General features: G+C 47.5%; 1 protein-coding gene across 1 annotated transcript; it reads left to right on the plus strand.

Moving 5' to 3' along the window:
* The first annotated feature begins 5,868 nt into the window (after positions 1–5,868).
* Positions 5,869–20,827, plus strand: aoc2 (amine oxidase copper containing 2). The gene is made up of 5 exons (XM_056287743.1): positions 5,869–7,481; positions 12,898–13,016; positions 13,212–13,378; positions 18,571–18,703; positions 20,523–20,827. The coding sequence occupies exons 1-5, from the start codon at positions 5,912–5,914 to the stop codon at positions 20,805–20,807; spliced, it is 2,274 nt and encodes a 757-aa protein (XP_056143718.1). The 5' UTR covers positions 5,869–5,911; the 3' UTR covers positions 20,808–20,827.
* The last annotated feature ends 4,294 nt before the right edge of the window (positions 20,828–25,121 follow it).

The raw sequence follows: 25,121 nt of genomic DNA on the forward strand, positions 1-25,121 counted from the left end.
GCCGGTGACCTGATGGAGGCCCTGAGACATGGTCGGTGACCTGACATGGCCGGTGACCTGATGGAGGCCCTGAGACATGGCTAGTGACCTGATGGAGGCCCTTAGACATGGCTGGTGACCTGATGGAGGCCCTGAGACATGGTCGGTGACTTGACATGGCCGGTGACCTGATGGAGGCCCTGAGACATGGCTAGTGACCTGATGGAGGCTCTGAGACATGGACAGTGACCTGATGGAGGCCCTGAGACATGGCTGGTGACCTCATGGAGGCCCTGAGACATGGCCGGTGGCCTGACATGGCCAGTGACCTGATGAGACATGGTCGGTGACCTGACATGGCCGGTGACCTGATAGAGGCCCTGAGACATGGCCAGTGATCTCATGGAGGCCCTGAGACATGGCCGGTGGCCTGACATGGCCAGTGACCTGATGAGACATGGTCGGTGACCTGACATGGCCGGTGACCTGATAGAGGCCCTGAGACATGGCTAGTGACATGTGTTATCCTTCTCTCACTCAGACGTGTGACTATGTGTGTTTGTGTGTGTGGTTGTTTTTTTTTTTTGTCTCCATGGTGATGGTGGTCACGTGGCACGGGTCCTGGGCTGTTCCAGTGGCGTCTGGACACTGCTTGGCATCCTCCTCATCGTATTCGTCATATATTTTATAATTCCATTATAATTCTTCTATCCTCTTTCAGTGTTGTGTTGTGTAGATTGTGTAAACACAACATCCATTGCACGTTGTGCGTCTTGGGAGAGAGCTCCTCCTCGGTTGCTCTCCCTGAGGTTTCTCCCTACCTTTTCTCCCTGTTAAAGGTTTATTTTCAGGCAGCGGGGCATCAAGTCCCTGCATCTGCAGAGGCTTTTCCAGCTGAGAGTCTGTCTCCTCAAAGACCGGAGGCGGTTCCCCGCAGAACCCCTCAAACAGCACACCATCCTCCACGTACTCACTGCTGTAGCGGGAGGAGTGAAGCCCAACTGCTCACCTTCACATCTGCCCAGGTTCTGTTCGTTCTTGCCCTGTGACTGAGAGGAAGGAGTAGATTACTTTTTCTGCCCCGTCTCTTCTCCATCTCCAGGCCAAAGAAAAAGCTGCTGACACAAGAGTCGTTTAATTTTGGCCTTTTCAAGGTCCCACCACTGTGTAAGGCAGGAAAAACCACCCTTCCTCTGTCTAACAGCGGTCATTGAATAACTAAGAGCCGTCCTAAACTTTGTCATAAGTTAAAATTGAATAAAAAGGCCGTATGCACTTTTAGGTCAAATGTTTCTGATAAAAACATGACATGGGGGCAGGCCATGATCTGTGAAACCAACTGGCATGATTTTGCACACTTTAAAAGATATTCCAATGGTGTTTAAAACAATAAAAATGGTCAAGTTGGGCTAAGGAGATCCTATCATGTCTTAGGTTGGACCATGTGTACTGTCTGGAGTCTGGGTGCATCCTCCTCCACGCATCCACCAGGCCGTGGGAGTAGACCAGCTGCCTCAGGGCGCGTTGGGGAGCCAGACGAGGCTCTGCACGGTGAGTCGAAAAACTCGTTCTCGGTATCGTTAAAATCCCCACTCAAGTATAGAAACATCCTCCCAGCCGCAGTCGTTCGGTTTGTCACGAACCCTTTCCAGCAACGACTTCCTCACGGCACCGCCGGTCGGAGCGTAGACATGGGTAAAAACAATGGCAAATGATCAAAACAAGCATTGGCTAAAAGAGACCTCCCCTCTATTACACGCCCGACCCCCAGGAAAGCTGGAGGACAGAACAGGAAGCCCATTCCTCCGGAGTGCTGCGTTGGGGCTTAAAATCACTTCCCCTTCCCATTCTCTCTTCCAGTCTGCCTCGTTGCTCACACCACTGTGTTGCCCTTTTCTTTACATTCTTAACATTCAGACTTGCCGCTCTGAAATGTCCGTACAGAGTGAGATGTTAAAAACACAATGAAAAAACACCCACTAGCTTAGGAAACGTGTAAATCAGGTTCCTTTCCATCCTCACTGCTCAGTTGTCGCTAAACTTCAAGTACAAGTTTCTTCAGTCTAAAAACTTCCCCAGACAGCATCCGGATGTGGGCCACTTCAGGCAATGCTGCGGCACTGGTGGCCTTCTTCTGACCCTGACAAAATGGATGTGACCCTGAAGTGGCCCCGTGTGATAAATGGTGAATATGGCCCAAACATCACAAAACAAATATGGGCCACCTTCGGCGAATATGTGGCACATGTGGCATTGCTATGGCTTGGTTCTGGCCCAGATCTGGCAAACAGGAGCGGACCGCCTAAGTGCCATCATTCCACACGGTATGTGGGCCGGATGAAGTTTTGGGCGTGGGACGGGTCCGGGCCAAAGCAATTTTGCTATCTGGGTGCTGATCAGCGGGGGCAGATCACTCTTTATTTCTCATGTGGAATCTGGCTGACGCATAAAAAAACTCATCAGGAAAATGTTCCTCCAGTTTAACTCCTCTCCTGTTTTTTGTTTCTTGGAGAAAAGATTTTAACATTTTGGCTGTGTAAGGCTTCTTTCCTGGCTACCACTCAGTTGAACAAGGAACGCATCACTGCTGTCTGACCACACCTGCTTTTTACCTGTCTGTCTGCCAGTCTGTCTGCTTTTGCCTCACTACCCACATTTCATTTCAATTCAATGTATTGTCATTAAAAACAATGTGCAGGCACACGGTTCAGGTGGGCAGCAGTTTGGGGAAAGAAGCTGTTTTTGAGCCTGGTCATGCGGGCTCCGAGGCTCCTGTAGCGCCTCCCAGAGTGCAGGGGGGAGAACAGTCCATGGTTGGGGTGGGTGGGATCTCTGCTGATGCTCAGACCCCTTCGAAGGAAGCGTTTGTGATAAATGTCTTGTATGGCTGGGAGCTGGGTACCGGTGATATGCTGGGCCGCCTTGACGACCCGCTGCAGAGCTTTCTGGTCTACTGAGGTGCAGCTGCCGTACCACACTGAGGTGCAGATGGTCAGGATGCTCTCTATGGTGCAGTGGTAGAAGTTGGTGAGAATTTTGGGGGGTAGACGGGCGCTCCTCAGCCTCCTCAGGAAATGCAGGCATTGTTGGGCCTTTTCCACATGGCCTGGGTGTTTGATGTCCAGGAGAGGTCCTCGCTGATGTGGACTCCAAGGGATTTAAAGCTGGAGACACGCTCCACTTCCACCCCGTTGATGCGTATGGGGGAATGGCTGCAGCTTCTAGACTTCCTGAAGTCCACAATCAGCTCCTTCGTCTTCTGCACGTTGAGGACAAGAGCTCTAGCTTTACGCCTACATTTACGTGGAGTAGGTTTCTGTGCTGCCTCGTCCTTCACCATGTCAGCATCCTCAACCTATTCTCATCAAAACTTACCTGTATTACATACCTGTGTTTCACAAAACTCACCTGTCTTGTATACTTGTGTTTCACACGCCAGTTTCACTTGTTTTTTTCCCCTTTTTCACCACTAACCTCACTTTAGCCCACCTCATCCTCATCAGATACCTCACCGCCGTCTGTGTCCGATGTAAATCCCTCATCCCCACCATCCTGTACATTATCCCCACCGAAAGCCCCTTCCAGGCTGAGCCGCTCTCTAGCACCATCCTGCTCTGACCATGTCGTAGCACCAGAGTGCTCCGTGGAACAGGGCCACTGGGCAGTGCCGGTCGCTCCCCCCAGGCCAGGTGGAGCCGGCTCTCCTCAGCTAGAACAGGCCTTAGTGGTGTGTCCCCCTTCACCGCAACCAAAACATTTACTACCTGATGAGGCAGCAAAGAGAAAGTGATCCAATCCTCAACCTTCACATGGAAGCGGGGATTGAGCTCCTCATCCCGATTGTTTGAGATCATGTAGCACTGTCTTCTGCGAGAAACCTTGTGTTTCAATACAGGGGCGTTTCCAGGATTTTAGGACATTCGGGGCTTAGCCCGGACTTCTGTAGAGGGGTCCACCACTGCAGCCGGGACGCGAACCCGGATCTTCCGCACCACGGGCGACTACGTTAACCAGTCAACTAAAGGGTCCGACCCATTAGCCAAGGGTTAGCAATTCTATTCACCCGTGATCACTACACTACACTAGTCATACCTGTCTCTATGACCCAGTTCACCTTCTCCGACTGGTCCTGGAAAAAAGACAATGGCACTATTCATCTGAGCGGTCGATTTCACACTGCTGTGGCCGACCACCTCCCCAACAGCCCGCTCGACGTCTCCCACACTGCACGGGAAGCCAGCACCATCTGTGATGCCATGCTTCCCAGTCAGCTGGGAGAAGTCACCGTTTACCATCACGTTTACCATGTTTACCATCACATTTACCATGTTTACCATCACATTTACCATGTTTACATCACGTTTACCATGTTTACCATCATCTTTACCATGTTTACACCACGTTTACCATGTTTACCATCACGTTTACCATGTTTACATCACGTTTACCATGTTAACCATCATCTTTAACATGTTTACCATCACGTTTACCATCACGTTTACCATGTTAACCATCACGTTTACCATGTTTACCATCACGTTTACCATGTTTACCATCACATTTACCATGTTTACCATCACATTTACCATGTTTACCATCACGTTTACCATGTTTACCATCACATTTACCATCTTTACCATCATCTTTACCATGTTTGCCATCATGTTTATCATCTTCTTTACCATGTTTACCATCACCTTTGTCATGTTTACTATCATGTTTACCATGTTTATCATCTTTACCATCATCTTTACCATGTTTACCATCATCTTTACTGTGTTTACTATCATGTTTACCATGTTTGCCATCATGTTTACCATGTTTACCATGTTTGCCATCACGTTTACCATGTTTACCGTCATGTTTACCATCATGTTTACCATGGCGTCCGAGACGCTGGTATATAGGCATGCACACAAGACACGATCTCCCCAACACAACTAAACGCAATAAAAAAATATACACCAACAATCAAAATCAACTTTATTGGCCAAGTGTGCCTGTGTACATGAGGAGTTTGACTCTGGTTCACTGCAGCTTCTCGCACTTGTACACATCACACACACACACACACACACACACACACACACACACACACACACACACACACACACACTAGAGGCAAGCATGTATGTCACTACTATCAACCAAGTAAGCTAGCCCAGCGTTTCTCAACCCTCTCCTGCAGGACCACGTGTCCTGCATGCTTTAGCTCTCTCCCTGCTCCAACACAGCCGATTCAAACGATCACCTCGTTATGAGCTCCCCAAGCTGCCTAATAACAAAACTGGTCATTTAAATCAGCGGTGTTGGAGCAGGGAGAGCTCTAAAGCATGCAGGACACGTGGTCCTGCAGGAGAGGGTTGAGAAAGGCTGCTCTATTGTGTCATTTGCCACTTTGTGTCTTCTGTGTAGACAACATGTGCGCGCGCCTTCTGCAGGACGTCCCGCGTGTTGTATAAGAGCAGAAACGCGTTTTTTTCTGACACGACAGACGAGCTCTCTTACGTTTCTTATATGGCGTCCAGGTGTAGAACAAATAATCCCAGGCCAAGAACCCATATTCTTACTCATATAGCAACAGATTTTACAAAGAACTTCCCTGGCAAGATTAAACTTAAATGAAAGTCAACAAGTTTTAAAAAGAAGAAATGACGTTGAAAGCAACACCCAGCGTACCCCCACAGAAAACGGGTAACATGAGATGTGACGTACACACCAGTTGAATATTCTCACTTTCTACACGCGGGATTGGATCAAATCCAGACAGGATTCAAAGACGTGGGAAGGAGTTTGGGGGGGGGGGGTCGCCGGATGCGTAAATGGAGGGGGAGGGTGGGATGTGGGTTCCCCCCCCCCTTAATGTACTGACGGCTCACCTCCACCGCTCACTCTTTCTCTCGATGCCCTCTCTTTCCCCTTCTCCCTCGTCATGGTCGCCCAGAAGACGAACTCCTTGCTGAAATGGGTTTGCTTCATTTTCGGCCTCGTCTCCGTCATCCTCACCATCGTCCTGATCGTCCTCTCCCGCCGGGCGCCCCGCTGCGCCGGCCGGCCGCTCCATCCCCCGCTCGGCGAACACGACGCGCGCAGCCGCGTCTTCGCCGACCTCACCCGGGAGGAGTACCTGGAGGTCCGGGACTTCATGCTCGGCCGCAAAGAGCTGGACATATCCACCCATCAGCTCACCGAGCCCTCGAAGAACTTCCTGTTTCTGATAGACCTCTCGTTACCCCAAAAAGCCGAGGCGCTGGGGTACTTGGAGGGCAAAAGCCCCCGGCCGGCGAGGGAAGCCACAGTCGTGGTTTTCTACGGCGTGCGTGGGCACATTAAGGAGTACGTGGTGGGACCTCTCCCCAATCCCAGCTACTTTAGAGATGTCACCCTGGAGAGGTACAAGATGGAAGTGCCCATCAATGCGCGTACGGTCACCGTCGGGGAATACAAGCTGCTTTTCGGATTTCTCGACGCGGAGGTGTTCTCCGAGCTGGGCGACCTCTTGAGAGAAAGCTTCGACGTGCACGGCGATAAACGACTGAATCCTTTCGAGCAGATGCCCCGTGGGGTTAAATCCGGGCAAAGGAAGACCTGGGTGTCTTTCTTCAGGGACGCGGACGGGATGTACATCCACCCCGTGGGCTTCGAGGTTCTGGTGAACCACGGGAGCGTCAACGCGTCCGACTGGAGAGTGGAGCGCGTACTTTACAACGGCCAGTACTTCGACAGCGTGAAGGATCTGAAGAGGCAATACGACGCGGGGTCTGTCAGGAAGATCAAGTACAAGGAAACGCGCGACTACGGCTCGCTGAAACCCGCGCGTAAACCGCTGCAGCTGCCTCCGCAGCAGTTCTACGCGCAGGGCAAGCGCTTCAGCGTCAAGGACAACCACGTCCTGTACCTGGACTGGAGCTTCGCGTTCGGGCTGAGCGCCCTCACGGGGATGAGAGTGTTCGACGTGCGTTTCAAGGGTGAAAGGATAGCGTACGAGATAAGCGTCCAGGAGGCCATGTCGGTGTACGGCTCGGTGACGCCCGGCATGCTCCTCACAAAGTTCCTGGACTCCAGCATCGGCATTGGCCGCTTTGCGCACGAGCTGGTCCGCGGCGTGGACTGTCCGTACGACGCCACGTACGTCACCACCTACCGCTACATCGACGTCGCCGCCCCGATCAGGTTCAGCAACTCCATCTGCATCTTCGAGTACAACCTTGGCCAGCCCCTCCGCAGGCACTTCGCCGACTTTTTCCACAATAGCTATGGAGGCATGGTGAACAGTGCTTTGGTGTTCAGGACCATCACGGCCATAGGAAACTACGACTACATGTGGGACTTCATCTTCTATCAGAGCGGCACGGTGGAGGCCAAGGTGCACGCCACCGGCTACATATCCTCCTCCTACCTGATGGATGGAAGTCTGAAGTACGGCCACCAGGTGGCGGAAAACGTTCTGGGCAACATCCACACTCACTTTGTCAACTTCAAAGTGGACCTGGATGTGTTAGGTGAGTATGTACTTAGCCATAGTACTTTGCCCTTTACTTTTCAATCAGTCACTTGTTAAATCTTTCAACCAATCAATCCATCAATTAAAACTGATGCTGGCCGACATGGAAAACTTTAGCTATTATTACGATAATCATCAGGCATGTTACACAAAATCACAACATCTGCTTTCATATCCAGTTGAGCTTCATTACATTGAACTGTTTGGTAAAGTATAATCTCAAACCAAATCTAGTTTTCATTTGACATCCCCTCAAACATTTCAGACCACATTTTGTGAGAAATGGTACGTAAAAAATTATCATGATCATTAATTTAGACAACATAACCTGGTATTGTATCAGGTTGTCACACTATGACAACCTGATACAATACCAGTTAAAGTTAATAAATTACAATACTGAACTATTGTTCAGCCCTTAGCAAAACTTTATCTGTGTTGCAAATTTCTTACATTATGATGTATTGCAATGTACTTTATAGTATGCTTTATATGACGTCAGAGAGCATCAGCAAACACAAAGTTAAGATGTTTTATCCATTCGAAAATTGCTGTTGAAGTGTCTTTTCTCCTTTCTAGTGGGAGAATACTCCAGAGTTTAGGACCATATACGCAAAATTCTGCTTTATGGTTTTGGATTCATTATTCATTAGGAGAAATTTGTCTTCGGGGCCCCCGGCACAAATTGGTTTTTGGGGCCCCACAGGAGTTTGTGTAGCTGTTGCTGGGGGGGGGGAGTTCAAACCCTGTAGAGGTGTCCAACGGCATGCTCATTTCTACTGCTAAATTAATCTGGGTGGGTGTGCTGTATGAGGGGCCCTTAGTGAGGGAGACGGGGCCTTTAGTAAGAGGCGGAGCCTTTAGTGAGGGAGGCGGGCCCTTGGCGCAGCGCCCATTGTTCCTGTTGAAAAGGCTGGCTTATCGGCCATGCTCCCATTACACTCTTCCAAGTTGCAGTGCGGTGTTTCCAGGAGGCACAAAGGGTAAATAAATGACGAATAAGTCAGACTCATCAGGAATTGTTAACAACAACATTCAGCGTGTAAGTTTTTTCCGCAGGGTGGCCAAGTAAAACAGGATATTAGGGCGGGATAAAATGTGGCGATTGACGTGGTTTGATTGAATGGTGCAAAACATTTTATGTGATTGATTGGATTGTTAGGCTCGCTGTGATTGGCTGTTTTAGAGGGCATTAAACAGATACTTCTGTTGGATAAACTCGTGGATATCTTTTTTATGTCCGCGCATGTGGTCTGAAGGTATTTAGCCTAGTGTAACCGGTTATTTTCTTGCCCGGTGCGGGATTCGATACGAGGTGTACTGCACCACAAGGCGACGTCACTGCTGGATGTCTACCGGGATCATGAGCGGCTCCTCTCAACAGATGGGAAATGCGTCTTCTCTGACGTCAGTACAGTAATACTTGTTAGTCTCGCGTTAACCATTTTTCTTAACCAACAGTCTCACAAGTACTTGCAAAATCCAAAGAATTAAGATTATAGTTTTGAGCCGTTTTTCTGTAATACGCAGTTCCGGTTTTTCCGCTTCCGGTGTGTGAAGATGGCGGCGCGAATGTAAGTTTGCGGCGGCTTCACCCGGTAGCGTCCACGTCTGCGTTTCCTTTTTGCCCTTCGTTGTGTCGGCTGGGAGAACCGGGTGCGCCGCGTCGTGTGGGCCCAGGGACCACGGCGCCTGCCTGGAGCTGCGCCCGAGGAGGAAGCGCCAAGGGCGGTCTGACGGGACGCGGAAGCGGGGCAGGCTATGCTAACTGCTAGCCCACGCAGACCGGCGGTTCCGCTAACATCGAGGGTGGTCTGGCGGCGGCCCCGCCTAGCTTTGAGTGGTGTTTTTGGTGTGGAGTGTGGGCAGGTGTGTCGAGGGTGTCTGGCTGGGGGAGCCTGGTCTGCGGCATCTGGTGGGCCCGACGACCGCGGCGCCTGCGTGGAGCTGCGCCCGAGGAGGAACCGCCAAGGGCGGTCTGACGACGCGGAAGCGGGGGAGGCTAAGCTAAATGCTAGCCCACGCAGACCGGCGGTTCCGACAGTCATCCTGGCTGGCGTTCGTTCCCTTATTATTATTATTATTATTTAATTTGGATATATGTGTTAGTTTAGATATATGTAGGTATGTGTGTTTTTGGGTATGTTTTTGTGTCTGCGTTGCGCTGCTATGGGCTGGGGGAGACGGTATGTCGGACAGTTCCTGGTTCCACAAGGAGATGAATATACACAACACAGAGAACCAGTCATCGCAACAGAAGTGGAGGTTTTAGGATTTTGCACGTTTGTGAAAATGTTGGTTAAGAAAAAAAGTCGTTAACGCTTGGCTAGCAAGTCGAAAGCATTACTGTGTTGACGTTAGAGAAGACGCAGTGCCCTTCGGTTGAGAGGAGCTGCTAATGCTTCTGGTAGACATCCAGCAACTGAGCTAAGCTAGGCTAAACTCGCTGTTTATCCCAGTTTTAAACTGCCAACGGACGTGGAAAAACGTTGTTTATCTGACTCTGTTGGAAGTAAACACAACATCTGACCTAACCAGCTGAAAAACAATTGGAAACTTTCACAACAGGAAGTTCATCCCGGGGATTAGATGTTTATTTACAGTCATGGAGTTGTGATCTACTCACATATTTTCCTAATGTGTGTGTGTCTGTATGAGAGTCTATAAACGGCCAAACTAAAGCACTTGGGGCCTTGATTCGTTTTGGAGTTTATTGGGGAGGATCAGGGGCACCTATAAAAAAATCACAGAAAATTAAAATCATGCATAATTATGCATAAATATGCAAAATATGCATTTTTCTAGAAATGTTTTTAAAAACACTTTTCTCGGCATTTCAGATGATTCTGAGCGTCTTTGATTTTTTTCCACCAATATAAAAAAAAATTCTGGGACTTAGAAATGTTTTGGCATTATGCAAAATATATATGCATTTCTGCAAAAATGCACTTATGATCCTAATTTTTTTTTTGAGGTGGTAGGTATTGTTCCTAGAGGACCAGAAAAATAGCAGAACATTAAAATAATTATAATAATTATGCAAAATATGCATTTTCTAAAAATGGCTAAAAACCACTTTTCTCAGCATTTCAGATGATTCTGAGCATTTGGGGGGAGGGAGTTGGAGTGGGGGGGGGTTAGGGGCATGGGGAAGGCAGTTAGCTGGCAGGATGAAGAGGAGGGAGATTTAAACGGGTGGATAACCAAACCGCTACATTGTAGCGGGGTTCTTCTAGTCATCTATAGATTCTCTAATAGGCTATTGGTTCGGCCTTTTAATTGAAGTAACTTTTTTCCCGTACAAAAGATGAATTTTTACATTTCTATCCAAAAGGGCCGACTGTAATGTTACACATATATGCCGGGGCTGTGTGTGTGTCGTTCTCCAGAGATAGACTGTCTTGTAAGAGAAATATTTCCTCCTTTCCAGTTTTCCATACCCCAGTTGTTCACTTTCTGCAGAGTAGAGTTAATAGTAAATAGGCTAATATTGTACATTTATTATTATTATTCGTTTTTCTAGAAAGAACAATGATAAGGCCCAGCAGCTCATAGGTAACTAGCTGTCAAGGTTTCTGTGACAAAGTGGGTGAGAACACAACCATTTGCCCCATCATCATCTCAATTAGTACCAGGTGTTGGCTTTCCTTGCCACAGTCGTGCAGCCTAAACTCAGGTGCTGCTGCTCAACTCGAGCAGTATTTAAGCAGTGGCTCTGGAGTCGTTAGTGGGCTGTAGGAGGTCAAGGTGTCGCTGTGTGCACAAGATGTTCCAGTTGTTATGAGGTGAGGTTTGTTCATTTATTCGTTGATTTAAAGCTCAGTTGCTGAGAGTTGGGTTTTGTTCATTTATGTGTTAGTTCAAGCTCAATTATTGAATTATTTGGAGTTGAGTTTGTTCAGTTCATGTGTAGCTACATCCTGTAAATAAATCATTTTATTATATAGAAACAGTCTTGAGACTGCCTCCTACATTTTAGCCGCTCAAGCCAGGCTTCCCCGCGTTTCAGAAATAACCTTTTGTAATTTTCAGTTCCTGACTTTTACCTAGCACTCTAAAACACATTTCACCTGAAATGATTCGTGTGTTTACATGTTTTTTATTTGTGGAGGTGTAAGGACTTTCAACATTTATGAATTGTCAGTATGCGGATTGCGGCGTGGTGGCACAGTGGTTGGTGCGGTTGCTTTGCAGCGGGAGGATCCTGGGTTTGGGCCCCGGGGTAGTCCGGCCTTGGGGGTCGTCCCGGGTCGTCCTCTGTGTGGGGTTTGCATGTTCTCCGTATGTCTGCATAGGTGTCCTCCGGGGACTCCGGTTTCCTCCCACAGTCCAATGACATGTAGGTCAGGTGAAATTGTTCCTAGGGGTGTGTGTGTGTGTTGGCCCTGTGATGGCCTGGCAGCCTGTCCAGGGTGTCTCCCCGCCTGCTGCCCAGTGACTGCTGGAATAGGCTCCAGCATCCCCACGACCCTGAGAGCAGGATAAGCAGTTTGGATAATGGATGGATGGATGGATGAAGGTTCGTTGTAACTTCTGTTCAAGACATCACAATGGGATGAAAACGAGATGCGAGCTGTTTTACAGAGACGGAATAGAGCAACATGAGACAGAAATCGGGTTTTGGAGGTGTAGATGACCATCCGTGGCTTCATCTCCTCCACCCTGATGCTCCACAGCTCCAGCAGAGAGGTTAGGAAGTCACTGTGTCACACTGGGTGGGTTTTGCACCATAAAACCAGCATTCAGCATTAATGTGACCATGCTGTCTGCAGGAGCGAATGGACCCTCGGGTGTCTAAACGACACAAAGCCGTTTGTACCTTCTCATCAAAAAAGCGGGTTTTTTTGTGTGCTAGATTTGATGTTTTTCTAGTGTGTCAGAACAGCGGCCAAACACTGTGCACCCCTGGGCATTCGGTCCAGTTCAAACCAGCTGGTTTCACTCACCGGTTCCTGTTGAACTCTTGCTGACCAGTGAATCATCTGGAAGGAACTCACCTCAATATCCCCCTCCACACAATTCCGTACATCTCAGATGTCTTCATTTGTGATCTTTCTGATACCCATTATTTCCCCCGGAGGACTCCTACTCCCCTCTGCTAGAGATCCATTGTACTTTTACAAGGAAGACATTCCTGATTGGTTTCACTGGGTTTCAGCCAGAGTCCGCTTACATGAACAGTTCCTGTTTCTTGATAGTTCTAATCTCGCGTTTGCTGTCGACTTTAACAGAATGCAGTTTCAAGCTACCAAATCACAAATGGTGGTTAAAGACATGGTGAATGGTCATCAGCGTACAAACCCGTAGAAACCCGTTGCTGTGGTTCAAAATTGTTAACGTAGTTCAGCGTTAATGACGTTCGATATTCATGACATGCGTAAGACTTGTTCCAAAATATTTCCCTTCCCCTGCAGGGTTGAAGAACGTGTTCCAGGTCAAAGACATGGAGTACGTCAATGTGTCTCTTCCCTGGATGCCCGAGCATCACGCCATGATCCCCCAACTGGTGGAGAAACAACTGAACACCGAACAGGTACACACACCTTTTTAAACCAGTTTACTGAGTCCTCTACAACAACTATTACTACTACTACTATTTTCGGGTGCTCCCGTTAGGGGTTGCCACAGCGGATCATCCGTTTCCATCTCTTCCTGTCCTCTGCATCTTCCTCTGTCACACCAGCCACACAAGTGCCCACCAACACGCGTGTTTCTCTGTCCTGTACAGGAGGCAGCTTTGCGCTACGACACCAAGACTCCGCGCTACCTCCACATCGCCAGCAAACAGACCAACCGCTGGGGCCACCAGCGCTCCTACCGGCTGCAGGTGTTCAGCTTCACAGGGGACCACCTCCCGGAGAGCCAGCCCGAGGAGAGGGCCATGTCCTGGGCCAGGTGGGTGGACACACAGCGTACCCTTGTGGACAAGTTCGAAAGTCAAACTCAAAACTGGCATATTAAAAAAGACACAGTACTCATTCTGAAGTATTTGTTTTGACCGCTCCTGTTCATTTTAAAGCTACCAACCCATTGGAGAATTTTTTTTTTAACTTTAGTTCACTTTTAGTAATACCCCTTTTAAACTAAAAGTAAGCAAGTGTACTTTATTTACTCTTTGTCGTACTTGTGGTAGTTCAACTTGAGAATAGTGCCGGAAATTTACTCGTGTTTTCAGGCCTGCAGTAATTTTATCAGCACACGTTTAGAATTTGCATAAGTCAACTTAAAATTTTACATTTGCGTCCCACCAGTGTATTTATACTATAAGCTTAGTCTTAATTACACTCACAAGTATACCTCTATAAAAAGGGGACCGATCAAACAGTAACATGAGAGTATACTCGTATGTTAAGTTTAGCTCTCCAAAGGTGGTACTTCAGTATGCTTTAAAAATATACGGCATGTATACCAAGTATTACTCAAGAGTCCATCAAACACCCTTTTTACACTTCATATTCTATCAGTGCTGTGTTTAGGACAATAGCTATGTACTGTATATACAGCATAGGAGGCATCCGGGTGGCATGGCGGTCTATTCCGTTGCCTACCAACACAGGGATCGCCAGTTTGAATCCCCGTGTTACCTCTGGCTTGGTCGGGCATCCCTACACACACAATTGGCCATGTCTGCAGGTGGGAAGCCGGATGTGGGTCTGTTTTTTTTGCTCTCTCTCTCCCCAGTTGTATCCGGCCAATTATCCCACTCTTCCGAGCCATCCCGGTCTCTGCTCTCTGCTCCCCTCTGCCAATCCGGGGAGGGCTGCAGACTACCACATGCCTCCTCTGATACATGTGGAGTCACCAGCCACTTCTTTTCACTTGACAGTGAGAAGTTTCACCAGGGGTAGGTAGCGTGTGGGAGGATCACGTTCTCTCCCCCCCCCCCCCCCCCCGAACAGGCGCCCTGACTGACCAGAGGAGGTGGTAGTGCAGCGACCAGGACACATACCCACATCTGGCTTCCCACCCGCAGACATGGCCAATTGTGTCTGTAGGGACGCCCGACCAAGCCGGAGGTAATACGGGGATTTGAATCAGCGATCCCCGTGTTGGTAGGCAACAGAATAGACCGCCACGCTAACCAGACCGTCTGGGGGCAAAAAATCCAAAAGAAAAAAAAACGTAAAGTGTGTATGTATGTGTGTGTGTGTGTATATATATATATATATATATATATATATACAGAGGTGCACATAAGTGGTGCGCATGTGCACTTAAAATATTCAACGAGCACCAGATTCAAGTGTTTTACCGCGCATTTGCGTACCAAACATTTTGCAGTGCAGAGTATGAGCCACTAATTTCTCCAAAATGTCAAAGAAGCAAGCAACATTGAGTAATTTCTTTGGTGTTCCTCCACCAAAGAAACGCCATACTGAACCAGAACCAACGTCAAAGCGTACGTTTTCAGAGAAATGGCTGCAGGACATCGGCTGGCTTCAAACAGATGATGCCCGCACCGAGATGTGGTGTAAACTATGTCTGGAAAATCCCACATTAGCGGATAGAAACTGCCACTTTTATATAGGGACGAAAAACTTCAGCCATCCAGCTTTTGATAAGCATGCAAACAGCAGAGAACACCAGAAAGTAGCGGAAGCTATTACTAACAGGCGCAGCCAGGACCAGAGACCCGGCGGCCCGCTCGACAGGTGGCAAGACAGACTGACGGAAGAACAACATCAGGCACTGACAAACATGCTCTGGTTGGCCTTTCACAAAGCGAAACATGCACGTCCTATGCGTTCATACGAGGAGGATATTCCGCTTCTCAAGAGGTTAGGAGTTAACGTCGGGACTGCTTATCATTCACGAGAAGGGGGATCTCGCATCATGGAGAGCATCGCTCAGACAATAAGTTCAGAGTTAAGTGGAAAAGCTGAAAGCAGCTGAATTTTGGGGTGTGCTTTTCGATGGATCCGAAGATATAACAAAAACGGAGCAGGAAATTGTGTACATTGTTTCTGTGTCCCGCAACGGAGAATACAGCTCAGACTTCCTCGGATTAATTAATCTGGGGGCCAACCGAACACCACAGGACATAGTGGATGGACTTGTGCAACTGTTCAATGATTGTGGTTTAGCGGAGTGGAAGACAAAGTTGGTGTCGGTATGCAGTGATGGAGCAGCTGTCAACTTTGGAGTTTACAGCGGGGTCGTTCCCAAATTACGTCAGATGGTGGATATTGGGAATCCCCTTGTGCATATTCTGTGCACCGCCCACACGCTGGAGAAGTGCGCTAAATCATACTGTGAGTCATTTAATAAATCCATCATCACTTTGCTAAGCTTTTACCTAAAGAAAGGGGGTGCAAAACGAATTGCACAACTACAAAAGATATGTGAGGAGAAAGACATTGATTTTGTCAAACTAGGTAAATTCCACAACATCAGATGGTCGGCATGGAGACAAGAGACTCTGTTTAAAATATGGAGAATGTTACCAGCCATTCAGATCCAAGTGATGACAGTAGCCTAAAACATATCTGCACAGAGCGTTTTCGTTGTTTCCTAGCCAACATGCTTGATGTTGGGGAACATTTTACAGTTCACCTCCCTCAGGTTCCAGAAAGACAATCTGACTATTGGTGATGCAAAGATGAGCTCACGGTTGCTATTGGACAGTTGACGCTACTGATGGGCAGTGAGGGCAAGTACAGGGAGGAGACTGTGGCACATGCTGAAGCTGACAGGGATCAGATTGATGTGTTGAGAGCTTTAATTCATGAATTTGAAAGCAGATATGAATCCCTCAAGTCATGCGATCACTTTTTGATCCTACAACTTGGCCTCATGAAATGAAAGACCTCCACGGTTTTGGCAACAACACTTAGTAACGTCCTTGAGAAATATGAGGCCAGCATGCGTGTTGACAAAGATTCAACTTTAAGAGAGTGGATGCATTTAAAGCAAGCTGGAAAACGTTTGGCAGCCTCCTCTGTGCATGATCTAGTCAATGTAGTGAACACCAGCAACCCAGGCAGTTACTCCAACGTTCAGAAAGTCCTTCTGCTGTCTCTTACACTGCCCTTGAGCAGTGCTGCATGTGAGAGGGGATTTCACACCTGAATATAATAAAAAACAAGTACAGATCCTGCTTGTGAGACTATCGCCTCTCATCTCTAATGCACATCCACTTATCCAAGTTCACAACAGAAACCTTTGACCCAAAGCCAGCAGTAGACTTGTGGATGCAACAGCTAATCGTAGGCTGAAGCAGCGAGAAAGGAGCAGGCCTAGTACATGTGGTGTTTTTGAAAGAGGAAGACAGTTTGGAGGGGAGTGATGAAGATGACGATGTCCTGTAGGATAACAGAACTTTCAGTGCTTTAAATAGCAGTATCTGTTGTGAGTTTGATTTGGTTTTCAGTGTTTGAAAAAGCAGTCATTTGTATATTTAGTTTTCAGTGCTTGAAGAGCAGTCATTTCATTTGAAAGTCACACGAATGGCACTTTAAAGAACAGACATTTTGTCGTAACCTACTGCTTTTATTCATTTTCAATTGAAATTAAAGTACATGTAATGTTATCCACGTATCCCTCATATTTTGTTCATTTTGTGAGGTGGGTGGGTCATGGAAAAAATGTATTTAAAAAAAGGTGAGCACCAAGCAAGAACCTCAGGTGCTCCTTTTGAGAACCAGACCAAAAAAATTATGCGCACCCCTGACTATATACCTGATAACTGGGTATCAATACTGTGTAACTCATAGGCACTTCTGTAGTTCATTGTGTTTGGTTTCTCAGTAACCATGAAAACAGTCATCACTGCGGTAATACAGTTGCTCTGAATAATGAGGAACATGATTCAATCTCTAATGTCAAGTTTTAATTTGAAACCATCTTCATGAGAAAAATACACACATGCTGAAACAATGAAGTCCAAAGACTCCACATCTGACTTCCATCTGCTGCACAACGGCAGAGATAATAATCCTGACGACCTAGCTTCAGAACAGCTCTAGCTGAGATAATTTATATATACTGTTAATGGATGTGACCCACCCACCACCTCCAACCCCCCCATCCAAGAGTCTGGAAGTCCTTGGGCCAGGTGGTTCTGATTCATCTTCACATGGAGATGTTCACCGCCTCCCACGGGTCAAAATCCTGAAGGAGGATGGGGGGAAAAAAACTGTTTTACTACTCACCTAGATTTCACATCTCCTTCTAACCCTGCTCCCACACCCTGACCCCTCCTTCTAACGCTCCTACACCCTGACCCCTCATCTGCCTCTTTCTCTCTTTCTGTTGCCCCCTCACTTCCTCTGTTCTCTCACTCACTCGCTCTCTCTCTCTCTCTCTGTCCCCCTCGCTCTCTCCGTCTCCCTCCCTGTCTCGCTTTGTCTCACTCTCTCTCTCGACATTGATGTAAAAGTGCTGTTTACTAGGATGGTGAAAGCCAGGAGGATGATTGATTGTTATTATCTGGGTCATCTGGGTTCATGGGGATGTGTTGTACTCATTAAAAGACAACCAACGTGTTTTCCTGGAGAGTTGATATGATTTATTTCTTTTCAAGTGCTTATTTATTTATTTTCTTGTGTTTTGAGTATGGTTGTATTTTTAAAAAAATCAAACTTACTTTTAAAAATCAAAAAATCTGGGGGTGTCCGGGTAGCGTGGTAATCTATTCTGTTGCCTACCAGCACGGGGATCGCTGGTTCGAATCCCTGTGTTACCTCCGGCTTGGTCGGGCGTCCCTCCAGACACAATTGGCTGTGTCTGTGGGTAGGAAGCCAGATGTGGGTCTGTGTCCTAGTCGCTTCAGTAACGCCTCCTCTGGTCGGTTGGGGGCGCCTGTTCGGGGCGCAGGGGGAACTGGGGGGAATAGCATGATCCTTCGATGTGCTATGTCCCCCTGGTGAAACTCCTCACTGTCAGGTGAAAAGAAGCGGTTGGCGACTCTCCACATGTATCACAGGAAGCATGTGGTAGTCTACAGCCCTCCCCGGGTCAGCAGAGGGGGTGGAGCAGCGACCGGGACAGCTCAGAAGAGTGGGGTAATTGGCCAAATACAATTGGGGGGGGGACTAAAAAAAAAAACTCAAAAAAATTTCTCCCTCTGTCTGTCTCTCTCTCTCCAGGTACAAGGTGGCCATCACTAAGCACAAGGACTTGGAGCAGACCAGCAGCAGTCTATACAGTCAGAACAACATCTGGACTCCTGCTGTCGACTTCAGCAAATACATCGAAGACAACGAAAGCATTGAGGATGAGGTGTGTGCGCTTTGCATCCCGACTGTAGAGAATATCCACTTTTTATTTAAAATAAATAGTCCAGCCAGTAGGAATGGATATGAACTTGCATTCTCAAAGAGGTCCAGCCTAGATAAGGTGTTCAAGTTTTGATCGTAATCTTCCCAAAAATATACACTTAAGAACTTCACTACTGTTCCAGCAAACTGCTAATTCACAATCAAGCTATTTACTGAAATGGGTGTGTAGCGAATTCAGGGGGCAGCCGGGAATCCGCTGCAGCCGGGACGCGAACCCGGGTCTCCCACACCATGGGCTACTACGTTAACCAGTCAACTGAAGGGTCCGACCCGTTAGCCAACCAGTTAACGAGTCTACACATTCGTGGTCGTTACACTACCCCCCCCCCCCCTTTTGGGAAGTGCGTCCCCGTGCTTCAGCACACCATCTCCCTGAGGTGCTTCTGATGGCCTCACAGTCTCACCATCCCACTTGTGACACCAATGTAGCGAATTCAGGGGGCAGCCGGGGACCACCACAGCCAGGACGCGAACCCGAGTCACCCGCACCACGGGAGACTATGTTAACTAGTCGACTAAAGGGTCCGACCCGGGTTCGCGTCCCGGCTGCCCCCTGAATTCGCTACAGATGTAATCTCTCCAACTTTTTTCATTTTAAGTAAAGTTCACTTTTAAATGGCTCGCAAAATCCAGAAAACACAGGTTTTCCTCTGAATACCCAAACACACTGTTGATTTCTGCAAAAAAAAAAAAAATGTTGACTAAATCTGTAGTTTGTGTGAAAACACGTAAATCATAACAGATTGTTGAGAGCTTAAAAAGTAGCAAATTTTAACTGCAACACTGGAACAGTAAATGTGTATTTTTTTAATCGGTATTCATCAGTATGAGCACCATAGCGACTGCATGTTAAAATTGAGATAAAAAACAAACTTGCAGTTCATTGAGATAGATTAAATAAACTGTGTAGATCAACAACAAGGTTGTGTTAGTATCCTGTTGTCTATAACATGTGTCACATATAAATATGCACTGTTTTGTTCTCGCCGCATACTAAATCTGCCTCCGGTGTGGGAAGATGGCGGTGCGAATTCACGTTTGTGGTGGCCTCACCTAGTACCGTCCATGCAGCGTCTTTGTCCACGTCTGCGTATAAATTTTTACTTGGTTTGATGGCTGGGACAGCTGGCGCTGGATCAGCTGGGAGAGTGCGGCAAGCTAACTGCTAAGCCCATGCAGACCGACAGTTCTGATAACACCGAGGGTGGTCTGGTGGCGGCCTCACCTGGCGTTGACTGTTTCTGATGTCATCGTGTGGAGTGTGGGGAGGTGTGTCGAGGGTTTCTGGCTGGGAGAGCTGGCGCTGGATCGGCTGGGAGAGCTTGGTCTGCTTCTTCCGGTGGGCCTAGGGACCACGGTCCCTGCCTGGAGCTGCGACCGAGGAGGAAACGCCGAGGGTGGTCTGACAGGATGTGGAAGTGGGGCAGGCTAAGCTAACTGCTAGCCCATGCAGCCCGGCGGTTCCGACAGTCACCCTGGCTGGCGTTCGTCCTCCTGGACAGGGATTTCTTTTGTTTAGTTTGGATATGTGTGTTCTTGTAGTTTTTGGATGTGTTTTTGTCTTTGTGTTGTACCTCTGTGGGAGAAATGGCGTTTCGTTTCATGTCATGTACACAAGTGCATGAAGTGAAATGACCAAGTGTTCCTGATTCCTAAATTTCGTCCAGGACAGTAAACATCATGACATTGTTGTGTACAGTATAGTATTACGTGTGTTTCCAGCAATGTGTTTATCATTCCTGTCCTTCGTCCCCTCGCAGGACCTTGTTGCCTGGGTGACCACGGGTTTCCTCCACATCCCCCATGCCGAGGACATTCCCAACACGGTTACCGTGGGTAACGGGGGCGGGGTCATCCTGCGGCCCCACAACTATTTTGACCAGGATCCGTCGATTGACTCCCCTGACAGCGTGTACATCTCCCCTGGCACCGAGCAGAGCTGCGACAACAACAGGATGGCCTGCCTTGCTCAAGAGACCTGCAGCCCTGTGCTCGAACCCTTTACCTACCACGGCTTTGAAGGAGTCTTGAAGTTTGAGGGGTGAGCGTGCCACATCTGGCAGAACTTGGCAGCTGTATATTAGAAATCAGTTTCATATCCTCGAGTTCCTGAAGGAGATATGTTTGAGTTTTATATTTCGCACCGCGTCCAGGGTCACAATTCTTACAAGGGGTTTCCATAACTACTTCCACATGAGGAAATCTCCTGTATCGGCTCATCCTCTGAGTGGACACAAACGATGGCCGGCATCCAAGACAAACTGAATCTGGCACTTAGTTGTTGTTGTTTTTTTTCCTTGTTTACTTTTTTCTTTTTTCTGTTTCTCTTTAGAAAGTAAAAAAACATTAAGAACTTAAAAAAGGTCATAAGCCACCTCTGTCTAGTTTGGGATAACAAATATTTGTTACTTCTCAACACGGCATAACATCAACAGTAGCACATTTACACAACGCGTCCACTTTTAAAAGAGATAACTGTGTAGCCCGAAATGAAACACACGGGGGGTGTAAGATGAGGAAAAAACTAATAATTTAGGCTGTGGTTTGCAGTCATCAGTTGATTTATCTTCCCTCGCAGTCATTTGTATCAGAGATTCACTCTTAATACCCATTTCACTTTTTGAAAGAAGTCTTTTAAAGAGACCGTCTTCCACCAAAAACCTACCCCATAGGTCGTTTGTACAAGCCGCTTGTAATGACCTATAGTTACGTTTTAAAGTTAAGCGACCTCTAGCGGTCGTGCTGCCAATAGCAATCTTAGTTACTACACGAGACGGCGAAACAACACAAAAACGCACTGGTTATATATTCTATTGTTTTTATCACTATTTACTGACTACTTACCTTTATTAGCCTGTCTATGAGGTGTTGTAAAAAGGATGTCAACGAGTAGATAAAAACCCACAATGCACAGAGGCGAAAAGTATGTGGCATATCTCCTGCCGCCGGTAGGGGGCGCTAATTTGGGAAACGCTCCTGTGGGTCGTATGGGTAGTCGACCTATGTGGTCATATGGGTTGGAGGACGTGTAGCTTTTAAAGGAAAATCACAGCAGGTTGAATCAGTTCATCTGGACACAACATACTGACAGGTTTCATCACTCATCTAAGTGACCTCTTCAGTCTAAGGACCCAGACACACCAAACCGACTAGCGGCGACGAAGGCCAGCTCATGTGTCACCTCACGTCGCCTGGGCCAAAAAGTAGCAGCACTTGAACACGCCACAAAGACTACAGCCAATGGCCAACTAGCATGTACGTTCTGCACTGATTCGCTAAGCTGAACAGCCAAGTCGGTGATCTCTCTCACCGACGGGCTCCGCCGATTCAACGTGCCGAATCGGCCGAAAAGCTGCCGACAGGGGTCCGACTAGTGGTAACGGTGCAGGACACACCGCAAAAACTAGAGTCACAGATGCTCACCAATGGCCCGTCGTTGGCTGGCGGCCGACCATCAGCCTGGTGTGTCAGGACCCTTAAACTGCAGCATGATGGGGGTGTAAGTAGCCTTACAGGGGGCATTTCCCCTTCTCTTGCCCTGCCAACAGGCCTCGGAAGAGCAGACAGTACTTCTTCAAAGACTAGGGCCCTAAATTGACTGCAGGTATCCCCACCCTTATAAACAGCACAGTGGCATAACGACTGAAACCAACGACCAGTTTCATATGCAAATTGCCGTAACCACTAGAGTTTCAATGGCCATGTGTACTATTCACAGAGGACTGGGGAATGTTTGCAATCACAGCGTTGTAAGATGGCGACAGATGTACTCTTAATTGACTGAATGAACTGATTCAACTTTCTGTGATTTTTCTTACCTGGATTATTGAGCCTGCATAAAGACACATTTAAAGGAATAGTTCAGATTTTTGTAAGTCTATTTCTACTCTCTCCTCAGAAACTTTTACAACTATTTATCCTGAGGGTTTCTGCTTGCAAAACGAGATAACGTACCTTTTAAAAAGAAAGACGATCAACTTTTACCAAATAAAACTGAAATCATGTCTTTAAGTTGATGTTAACGTCAAGTAACAATCTTGAAGATTTTGGTTTTTGTTTAGTTTACTGATGGCTGTGGTAAGTATGTGGGTGTGTGAGCGCTTCTCATGCCGGAGGCTCCACTTAAAACCAGTGAGTCAGCAGTGCTGTTGTGTCAGCAGCTTCCCCACCACCACACAAAAAAAATGGCTGAACTTGAGATTTACTTACTGATGCTGTACTTATCTGTTGGTAACAAGGTTCTGTCCTCATCAAGTGAACCTTTATCTGCCTCTTTCTTGCACATTCAGCTGCTATGGTGAAGATATCAAATGGACGGCTCCACAAGTGTGGAAGCAATCACTTAAGGGTGTCTGATTAGGACATAATTTTTGTGTTGGGGTGAAAATGTGAACGAAGGAGATGCAAGTCCTGGTCCAGGGTTTAGGTTCTTTATCTCGCTCAGAGGAGGTCGATACATAAAAGGGTGTATGTGTGTGGTTCTGTAACAACAGACAAAACAATACAGACCTATTAATAGTGGAAATTCTAGCCTACGTGGCAAAGACGAACCTAAGCTAGACATAAGCATCTATGCAGGTTACAGCTAGCATGCAGAGCTAAAGACCAATAATGAAGAGTTTAGGCTAGTAATTAGCAGTTAGCATTCAAACTTCACAACATATGAATAACAGTCACTAATCAACAAGCATTCATTGTACAAGGGTATAAAACAGAAAATGAGTGACCGCAATGCACAGAAAGAGTAGCTAGCAGAATGCAGTAAAACAACTCTCAAGGACTATTACAAGCTAGTGGCTAGCTCCGAATCATGTCACGTAAACAGACGGAAATAACAACTAACTGCAGAATACGATCATGGCTAAATATAAACACTAACGGTATGTAACAGAAACATGAAAGAATATTCAACTCGCATTACACGGATGGATGCACATGTTAAACAAATTTCCATCGAACCTCACCGTGATCTGAGGTAAGTGAGGTCTTGCTGTTATCTGCATGTCTCACTCACTGTTGTGTTAGTGGGCACAGTTCACATGCGCATAACATCCTCAGGCAAGGAGATACAGGCAATACCCACACACAGAGGCATAGCCGTTTTTACAGCCGCCCCCAAAATTGGTATGCAAGCATCCTGGGGTAGAGCGGGCAGTCTGATGAGCCATGCTACCGGGCAAGTGTAGGTCTGGTCCTTCACTTGGATGACTGCAGTCCTCACCTGGCCATCTGCCCCAGGTATGACGGTCTTCACTGTTCCCACTTGCCAGAGTGTCCTTGGAGTCTGCTGATAGACAATGAGGTCTGACAATGATGTCTGTTTTCTCGGTATTCCATTTCTGCCATGCTTGCAATGTGGGTAGGAAGTGCCGTGTGAAGTGCCTCCAGAAATGATCAGCCAGGACTTAAGTATGTCTCCACCTCTTGCGACTAAGCAGTTCTGATTCAGGGTAAACCACTTGTGGTAGGGAGCAGTCCAGCTGCCCCATCAGGAAGGAGTTGTGTGACAGGATCCGGGTCTATGATGTCAGTGGACACATAAACCCAAAGTTCTGGAGTTGAGGATACTCTACCTCAGTCAAGATGGTCCTCAGCACCTCCTCCAACATGGTCCGAGCTCCTAATGTGGTTCGGAGCGCTGTCTTCAATGATCTCACCTCTCTTTCCAAAGACCCACTGAAGTGAGGAGCATTAGGTGGATTGAAGCAGAATCGGATCTGTTCTGCTTCCAATTAGGCTCGGAGGGCAGACTTCAGGGCATTGAATGCTTCATGCAGTTCTCTACTTTCTCCTCTGAAGTTGGTGCCTTGATCTGATAAAAGCTCAAAGGGCTTCCCCCTATGAGCAAGGAAGCATCGGAGTGACATCAGAAAGGAATCGGCACCCATATTAGCTAGCAGGTCTAGGTGGACTGCCTGAGTTGTAAGGCACTTGTACAGGATGCTCCATTTCTACTCAGTTCATCGTCCCACTTTGACAAGCATAGGGCCGAAGTAGTCCATCCCGGTTGAATAGAAAGCAGGTTGGAGGAGTCTCAGGCTTGAATGGGGCAAATCTGCTATTCTTGGAACCTCGGGTTGGCCTCTCCACTTCCTGCACTCAGGACAGTTGTGTTGATGCTTCTCTACCCCTCAATAGCCAGTACTTTCGGTGCAGCTCAGCAAATACACGTTCAGCTCCAGGGTGATGCAACTGGTTGTCACAGTGCTGGATTAGGAGCTTTGTGAGAGGGGGGCTGGAAGTACTGAGTGCAGAACTTCCTGGCTCAGACTATTACACCTGCGGAGTCTTCCTTCTACTCAGATCAGGTCATAAGACTCATCATACTCAGGAGCAAGGGTGAGCAGTCTGCTACTGGC

This window comes from Lampris incognitus, chromosome 10 (genome assembly GCF_029633865.1).
Source record: "Lampris incognitus isolate fLamInc1 chromosome 10, fLamInc1.hap2, whole genome shotgun sequence".
Classification (NCBI taxonomy): domain Eukaryota; kingdom Metazoa; phylum Chordata; class Actinopteri; order Lampriformes; family Lampridae; genus Lampris; species Lampris incognitus.